Source organism: Nicotiana tabacum, chromosome 21 (assembly GCF_000715075.1).
Source record: "Nicotiana tabacum cultivar K326 chromosome 21, ASM71507v2, whole genome shotgun sequence".
NCBI lineage: Eukaryota > Viridiplantae > Streptophyta > Magnoliopsida > Solanales > Solanaceae > Nicotiana > Nicotiana tabacum.
In genome coordinates this window covers 84,912,183-84,921,750 of record NC_134100.1, presented here as the reverse complement: position 1 = coordinate 84,921,750, position 9,568 = coordinate 84,912,183, and the positions used below count along the sequence as shown (strand labels likewise).

Genomic DNA, 9,568 nt, shown 5'->3' with positions numbered 1-9,568 from the left:
ACCCAAACCCCCAATTTCTACCATGAAAATCCTAGATTTTAAGGTTGAAATCTTATATAATATAATGGGTAATTAAAAGAAAGTAGATTAGAGTCACTTACCAATGAATTGAAGAAGAAAAGCTCTTGCAAAAATCGCTTCTAGGGTGTTTAGGGTTGAGAATTTGAGAGAATGAGCTAAAATCCCGTTTTTCTTAGCTTTTGTCGAGGCGCAGATGTCGCAATTGCGATCTGGGGTTCGCATTTACGAACCCCGCAAATGCGAGAATAGCTTCACAAATGCGAAGAAGCCAACATCTCTGCTATCATCGCATTTGCGATGATTTGTTCGCAAATGTGAACTCTGGGACTCCGCAAATGCGACCTTCTGATCGCAAATGCGATCTTATGCTGACCCAGCCCCTCTTCGCCAATGCGAAGGAATAGTTCGCAAATGCGAACCTGACAGGAAGTTGAATATTCACAAATGCGAACACTGACCTCACAATTGCGAGATCAGAGACTTGTACGAGAATCAGATGCACGAGCTATTTTCCTAAGTCCAAAACCACTTTGAAGCCTATCTGAAACTCACCCGAGCCCTCGGGGCTCCAAACCAAACATGCACACAAGTCCAAAAGTATCATACGAACTCACTCGCATGATTAAAACACTAAAACAATACCTAGAACTACGAATCAGATATCAAAACGAATGAAATTTTCAATGAAACTTAAGAACTTTCAATATTTCAGTCGGATGTCCGAATTACGTCAAATAAACTCCGTTTTGTACCAAATTTTGCAGACAAGTCATAAGTACAATAATGAACCTATACCAAGTTCCGAAACTAAAATCCGGACCCGGTAACAATAAAGTCACACTTCGGTCAAACTTATTAATTCTTTAAACCTTTTAAGCTTCCAGTTTTTAATAAATTATGATAATTCGAGCTAGAGACTTTCGAATTCGATTCTGGGCACGCCCAAGTCCCAAATAACGACACAGACCCACCGGGACTGTCAAAACACTGATCCAGGTCCTTTTGCTTAAAACATTGACCGAAGTCAACTCAAGTGAGTTTTAAAGCATGATTTCACATTTTCGTATAAAAACCTTCCGGAAAGGACACGGACCGCGTGCGCAAATCGAGGAAGGCTAAACGGAGCTAATCGAAGTTTTAAAACACAGAATTTAAGGTTAAAACTGTCACTGGGTCATCACAATTAAACGAAATAATAATTAGGAAAAATGACATTGTATAGCCGCTCTCAAAATAATAGCAGAAAAATGTATATTTTTTTGTATATATATACATTTTGAATATTATATATAAAAATTATACAAATTTTGTATACTTTTTCGGCTATCGAATATAAATAGTTACTAACGCAGACTAAAAGTAATAATACCCCAAATAAATAAAGAACTCGTGATTCCGATGTCTAACTACTAATCACGTGGCCGACTTATACTCATGTATCGCCTTGCAGAATTTTCTTCTGTTAGTCAAACAAAATAATATAAACGCATTAATTAAAGGCGAATTCAGAATTTAAAATTTATAAATTATTATATGTATCTAAGAAACTTCCATATGAAAAGTAAGGAGAGCAGTTTAATGTGCAGCGTTAAATGTGAATTGCATGGCAATTTCTGAATAGTAGTATCCTTGTCAAACTGAACCAAGAATATTAAAATGACACATGAACAATAACAAAACAAAAGCATTGGTCAAGATGCAAAGAAAGGCCAATTTTTAGCCACCAGAAATGGGTCCATTTTGAATTTTCCTAACTCTAAACTTCCACTAGTGAGTAAGATGGTTTAACAAGGAACAGTGACATTAACCATTGCGATCACCAAAGGTCGGAGTGGATGGATAATATGCATTCACCTTTTAATCATTTTAGATTTGAGCTTTGAGAATGAAAAAAATTCCGATAAGAAGCGCTTTCTTCCTTTAATAGATCTTACGTGGTGTGAATCCAAATTAATGTGGATTCGATGGGATACCGGATATCAAGTGTGAACCAAAAAAGAAAAATAACTCTTGCGAGGTATATCAAAAGTGTAGTGGGATGAATGAAATCTTTTTACATTTAACTAGCATCAACTCAAGCAAAAAATTGAGAAACTCTCAACAGAAAGCATTTTTTTTGCTATAGTAGACTCATGATTAGTATAGTGGGATAAATGAATTTTTTAACCTTTAATCAGCATCAATTCGAGCATAGAATTAAAAAACTCTTAATAGAAAGCATTTTTGCACCAATTTAAATTAATCAAATCAATAATTTCGAATTTGGGATGCAATATTAAAAGAATAAAAAAGGAAACCTCTCATGGGGTAGACTAAGGGAGTTATGTGAGACTTCGACTTGAAATGTCGGCCAGACCAAAATAAGATACCACTATACAATTATTCACTCTCGTCACAGCATTACATGATTTCTTTCCCTATAAATACCCTATAAAAGACTCATTCTTTTGCATAAATAATCACATTCATCTTCTATCTATTATTCACACACTATACGCTCAAAAACACAGTCTTTATTCTACAAGAAAGATGGAGAACTTCCCAATTATCAACTTGGAAAAACTGAATGGTTCTGAAAAAGCTGCTACCATGGAAATGATTAAGGATGCTTGTGAAAACTGGGGCTTCTTTGAGGTAATTTCCTTCATAAAAATATCCACTTATGTATTCACAAAACGCATTGCTAGGATTTGAAATTTATAGGTTGCCATAAAACCCATAACTCGTTTTAGTTACTTGATTCGCAATTAAATATTATTCATATTTAATAAATTTTCTAATACAATATAGATTCTATGCAATAGCTACTAGGTTCGTGAACTCGCATCTAATATTGTAGCGCCGCCCCTATATCCTAGGATATCAATATAAACTTCTTATGAAAATCTTGGAAATGTTATGTAAATAAATTTGTTTCTTTAATTTGTAGTTGGTGAACCATGGAATCCCCCATGAAGTAATGGACACTGTAGAGAAATTAACAAAGGGGCATTACAAGAAATGCATGGAACAGAGGTTTAAGGAATTGGTGGCCAGCAAAGGTCTTGAAGGCGTACAAGCTGAGGTTACTGATATGGATTGGGAAAGCACTTTCTTCTTGCGCCATCTTCCTGTTTCTAACATTTCTGAAGTCCCTGATCTTGATGATCAATACAGGTAATCCATACTGCTGTACTTCGTGCTAGGTGATTTCTTTTTATCTATCTAAATATTAGCGCAAGAGTTGGCTGAGTTGGTCAGGGGTGTAGGGGCGGCAAAATGGTTAAAAGAAAACAGTTAACCACCCATATTATCCATTAAAAAATGAGTTGGATAATGAACTTTTTAAAAATAGGTCAAATATGGATAAGAATCATATTATCCATTTAGAAAATGGATAACCAATGGATAACTAATGTGTTTAATTTTTACATTTGTAATACCTTAAATTGGAGGTTCCTCAAGTTTGGCAGACTAGAAATTCTCTCAAAAGTGATCATATCCATGAAACCATAACCATATTATCCGCCGGTTAAATCGTTTTTTATCCATATTAAATATGGGTTGGGTCGGATAATTTATCCGTTTTTTATTATCCGTTTTCAATATGTCCCATAACCGACTCGACCTTCCCGTTTGCCACCCCTAGTCAGGTGAGTGATTTTCCACATGGGAGACGTGGGATTGATTCTCCTCACCAACAGCCTCCTCAGTCAGAGTTCGTCGCACCTGACTTCCCTAGTGCGGTTTATATCTTCCTGCATAGTTTGCGAACTATTGTACAGTGAACAGGAATTATCCAATGCGCAACCGAATGATAGCGGCTACGTGTTTCCCTGAGAATTTAAAAAAAAAAAGAGTTACCCGATACATGTGCTGGTTGATAACAAGTATCACATGGACTAGTCGAGATGTGTGCAGATTCGGATATATATATATATATGTATATTATATATACTGTTATTAGAAGAAAAAACAAGAACTTCTAAACCTCAAGGATAATGAAGTATTATTTTAACATAAATTTTTTGGTTATTGGTTGTTATTATTATAATTATTATTATAATAAAGTAACATGATATAAGTCAGTGTCCAACTTTGCCAGCCTAAATTGTCCAAGATTCCAAATTGGATACAGAAGAAGGACAAGGATTTACTATAACTGAACATGCTGCACCTGCTACCCCTTATTTTATTCTATTTTGTTTTCTTTTGTGTGTATGTGGGGAAATGAGGGGTTGCATATGTACTTCAAAGATAAGTTTCTTCTTTAAAAAAATAACATATTGTTAATCCAAAGTTGTTCATATAATGCAGGGAGGTTATGAGAGATTTTGCTAAAAGATTAGAGAATCTAGCAGAGGAGCTGTTGTATTTGCTCTGTGAAAATCTTGGTCTAGAAAAGGGATACTTGAAAAATGTATTTTATGGATCTAAAGGTCCAAACTTTGGAACTAAAGTGAGCAATTATCCACCATGCCCAAAACCAGATTTGATTAAGGGACTGCGCGCCCATACGGACGCTGGTGGCATAATCCTTCTCTTCCAAGATGACAAAGTAAGCGGCCTACAACTCCTCAAAGACGGCCAATGGATCGATGTTCCTCCTATGCGCCACTCCATCGTCGTTAACCTTGGCGATCAACTTGAGGTAATCATCCAAAAATGTCTTAGTTAGGAGTTTGAATGAAGAGTTTGATGAGTCTGATGTAGTAGATGCACGTGCACCAATTGATTATATGTTGGATCGAGCTAGGTGTCTATAATGTCTTATTGGCGAGGCGTCTAGTGTTTTTTCCCTTAAATTTTCTATATACATATACAAAGTTTGAGTCTTATGCAATAGGTGCACGTGCAACAGGTCCACGTGCACCAACTGCTTATATGTTGACTCGAGCAACGTGTATACTTTTCTCACTATAGATTGGAGTATATACCAAGTGTTCTAATGAAAAATGTGAAAACAGGTGATCACAAATGGGAAGTACAAGAGTGTGATGCACAGAGTGGTAGCGCAAAAAGACGGGACTCGGATGTCATTAGCTTCTTTCTATAATCCAGGAAGTGATGCAGTGATTTATCCAGCACCAGCTCTTGTTGAGAAAGAGGCAGCGGAGAGCAAACAAGTTTATCCCAAATTTGTGTTTGATGATTACATGAAGTTATACGCCGGACTAAAGTTTCAGGCCAAGGAGCCAAGGTTTGAAGCCATGAAATCTATTGAATCTGATGTCAAGATGGATCCAATTGTAACTGCATAGATCCAAATTCAAGACTACTAAAGATGAAAATTGAAAGAAAATGATTTGTTATTGAAGTAGTACAAGACGAGTGACATACATTATTTGCTTGTTTTGGTATAGTGGAATTAATATATTTACAAAAGTGTGTGTCCCTACTACATATGTAGTCAAGAGGCTTAAAGTTTGTATCTTATAATAAACTGATAAAGTTTCCTTATACAGATTTTAATGTACCAAAAATTACCTGTGTTACTTCTTTTCTCATTGGATTTTGCCGTCATTATGCTTGAAATTTGAGTTTGCAGAAAAGTGAAGGTAAAATAGCCATTTGCAATCACAAAAAGCAGTAGTAATTTTGACGTTAAATTATATTTGAGCCATAATTCCAATGAGTTAGTAGTTTAGACTTCGTAATTGAAGCATAGAAATCCGCCAGTAGTAATTAGCAAGTACTAATTACCTTCTATCGAAAAAATTAAATGATTTCTCAAAAGGGAAGAGTCCTCATTAATAAAAAAATACTACTCCTTCCGTTTCAATTTATGTGAATCCATTTGACTGAACACGGAGTTTAAGAAAAGAGAGAAGACTTTTGAACTTGTGGTGTAAAATAAGGCACATATATTTTGTGTGACTATAAATCATTGCATAAAGATAAATTATTTCCAAATAAGGAAAGATGTCATTCTTTTTGGCACGGACTAAAAAGAAAATATATTCACATAAATTAAAACGGAGGGACTATTCTTTTACATTTTACAAAGAGAATTATCTTAGTGGGCTAATAAAAGGGTTGGGTTTGTGCACACAATATATAATGAGCCAAAATGCAAAAGTTGCCGATTTGCTCCATACATTTTGGCACGACTGGTGCACTATTAAAAAGAGGTGGATCCAGAATATAAATTTTACGGGTTCAACCTTTAGTTTTTACGATTGGGTACCCGTTGCACTTTTGAAAATATAAGTTTAATTTTTTTTAAATAATAATTTTCTTATATCTATATTTATTTTCGATGTTGAAAATATTGAGATTGAACCCATTGACTATATACTATATCATACACTGCTACTAGTTTTAATATACACATTTTGTTTAATCATATAAGATTTTACAGCGACAAAAGAAGAATAGGAATTTTAATGTGTGAAAATTTTGAGAGAATAAATCAAACAAAATAAGAAATAAAAAGAAAAAGTACTTAATTAATACGCAAAAAATAACACCAGACACGCCCATCTCCCGTGGGCCTCTACTTTTAGAAAAAAAAAAGGAAAAAACAACAAGATTGGCATAAGATTTGAACTAAGGGTGGCATGTGGGCCGGGTCCGGTCCTAAGTGGGCTTTGTGGCCCGGTCCTAAGTGATCCCGGGCTTTGCGGATTTCTTGTTGGAACCGGTCCGGGACCACGAACTAACGGTCCCGGGTTAAGTGGGCCGGTCCCGGGCCCAAGTGGGCCCAACAAATACTTTTTATTTTTTTTAAAATTTTATAAAGGTTATAGAAAATAAATGATAATAAAAATATCTAAGGCAATTCCTTGTAAATTATATTATAGAATTGTGACCTAAAATTTTTAATTCAAATTTAAAGACAAAAATATTGTAAAGAGATATTCAAAGTAATGCGTTATAATTTTATTATAGCATTAAAAGATGTACATATAATATAGTATATATATTTAAGCTATATTCGATATTAAATATTGAATATTAAAATTTAGGATGTTATAATTATAAAAAGTTTGGGGTTAAAACAAAGTTAGGGGGTTAAATGACTATTTTGTTTTTGGCAGAGGAAACGGCTAGATTTTAAATGCCATAACGGCTATAATGTGACAGATTTTTTTTCTTTTTAAAAATTAGCCGTTGGGCCCGGATAGGCCCGTGAAGGACCGCTTGAACCGGCCCACTTCCCAGCCGGTCCCGGTCCCAACCGGTCTCGGTCTCGCGGGCCTCGCCTATGGGACCGACCCACTACCCAGCCCACCTCCCTACGGTCCCGGTCCTATCCGGTTAGGACTGTTTAGGCCCACCGCCCATATGGGCTTGCGGTCCTGGGCCGGGCCCGGTCCTAACCGGCCCACATGTCACCCTTAATTTGAACTCACAACCTCACCTAGAGAGGTACACTCAATAATCATCATATCATATAATACTTTGAGCATGGGTGCACACACATATATTTAAATATTTTTTTAAAAATATAACTTTACTATACATGATATTTAGGGCGGGGAGCATGGGTTCACGTGTCCCATGGACCCCCCTAGATATGCCCCTGGCTCCCTACACAAAAAAATTGCAGAAGTATGATATTTTTTGGAACGGTCTTTAACTTCTGACTTCCTCCCGTAAAATTTCAATATCAAAAGTTAAAAGTATTGTCCATGGGCCAAGTGAGAGGCAACACTTCTTAAACTTGGAGTTCAAGATCATCCGCTTTGACAGCTATTTGTGTTCTTTACCCCTTACACATGAGATATTGGCTGGTCGCAGTTATTTAAATTTTATCTCCAGTTTAGACATTAATTTGTGTGGAACTGACCTATTAAAATTAATAAAATAAATTTGGAAAAAAATTCCCTCTAACGTAAAATAGCCAAATTCAAACGACGATTACTGTGAGTTACGATGATCTGATTGCTATTTTATTATTCCAACAATATGTTGAGCTTACACATAAAGCCACTTATATTTTTATTTCAAACTAGCATTAGATAGTTTTTGATTCTCTCTACGTAGAACATAAAATTTATGTTGCTCCAGCAATAACCCAAGCCAAAATAATTTATTGAAATGGCACCGTTAACATATTAACATTAATAAAATAGTGCCTGGTAAATTAATTATACATTAAAATATTTACCTATTCAAGTTTTATTTTTAGATTGCCTACCTGGGCTTGATAAATTTAAGTAAGCACATTAAGACATTTTCATATTTGAGTTGAATCTTAGATTTATTTTGTTAAGGCAAGTCAAGAATTTGACTTTGCTTTTTATATAGAAAATTTGAAAGATCTTGGTATGTAGTTGGTGTTCCGTCAAACTTTATCCATATTTGCTGATACCAATTTGGTAAATTTCATAAGTACGTTAGAGTATTTACCTATTTATACTTAAAATTTTAGATTTTTCATTGATGTGGCATTAAATTGGTTGCATTTGCTACTATAATTTTCACAATAATAAAAAAATCAACCAAATTGCATACTTGGGTAGAGATTCAATTACCATAATGATAAAATCCTTTATGTATATAACGCGATATTGCACTTCTTCTAAGTGCATTCTGATAAAGGTTTTTTTTTCCTATCAGTTCTTCTAATAAGTTTAGTCATGGTTAATAAGAAGACTAAAGGGCGTCAAAAGATTCAAATGAAAAAAATAGAAAAAAAAGATGACCTCTTTGCCACATTCTCAAAGCGGCGCGCAGGCTTATACAAAAAGGCGAGCGAACTTATTGCAGAATGCGGTGTTGACATTGGAATAGTGGTTTCTTCTCCTACCGGTAAGCCTTTCTCATTTTTTCACCCTACAGAAGATGCCATTATTGCTCGTTTTCAGAATCCTGATATGCAGTTAAGTCAAACTACTGGCCTAGTTGCGGCTCATGCTCGAAACAAAGTGAACTATCTCAATAGTAGGCTTGAAGAATTGGATACAAGAGAAGACGCTGCAACTGCTCAAACACGTTTCTATGACAAAATGACAGAAACTAGAGAGAGTGGTTGGTGGGAGTCAATTGAGCAGCTCAATGTAGATGAAGTGACAAAATTTGAAACATGGTTAAAGACTGTTGTTTTTAATATGAACAATCGTTTGAATCAGTTGGAAATTGGAGCTTCATCCTCAACACCAAATTACTTCTAAAGATGCCGATAATGCTCCTAGTACTTCACAAATTAATCACCCTAAGTTAATGACTTATATGGCAATATTTGTGATCAAAACTAGAAAATTCAAATTCATGTTATCCAGATTGTTCTTTTATTTTATTTAAACAATGCTACAAGCATGTATTCTGCTACAATTTTCATTAATAATATTCGATATAGTTTTTAAATGCTTTATCTTATATGTGTATTAGCTAGTAGGTCTCTTAATAATAAATTTAACATCTTTAAAACATTGATGAAAAAATTACAAAGTTCAAATTTAGTGTTTGTTGAACTTTTGTTCTTTATTTTATTTCAGCGATGTTACAACCCTCTACTCTGCTCTGATTTTCATTAATTAACACTTGTATTAGTACCCGCGCGATACGCAGACACAAACCATGTCAAATTAAGATGTGGGTTGTTTGAATCATGTGCAAATAA

At 34.9% G+C, this 9,568-nt stretch overlaps 2 protein-coding genes across 2 annotated transcripts; both read left to right on the top strand.

Annotated features, from left to right (window-relative positions):
* Positions 1–2,492: 2,492 nt before the first annotated feature.
* LOC107808257 (1-aminocyclopropane-1-carboxylate oxidase 1-like) lies at positions 2,493–5,459 on the top strand. Its single transcript, NM_001325823.1, is given in 4 exon segments — positions 2,493–2,655; positions 2,951–3,177; positions 4,318–4,651; positions 4,968–5,459. Coding segments are annotated over 4 exon segments (960 nt in total). The 5' UTR covers positions 2,493–2,550; the 3' UTR covers positions 5,262–5,459.
* A 3,126-nt stretch (positions 5,460–8,585) lies between these two features.
* On the top strand, positions 8,586–9,119 carry LOC107808248 (agamous-like MADS-box protein AGL29). Its single transcript, XM_016632757.1, has one exon. The coding sequence runs from the start codon at positions 8,586–8,588 to the stop codon at positions 9,117–9,119; it is 534 nt and encodes a 177-aa protein (XP_016488243.1).
* The last annotated feature ends 449 nt before the right edge of the window (positions 9,120–9,568 follow it).

Excerpts from the sequence above, each read along its gene's own strand:
- LOC107808248 (XM_016632757.1), top strand. The coding sequence starts at position 8,586 with ATGGTTAATAAGAAGACTAAAGGGCGTCAAAAGATTCAAATGAAAAAA.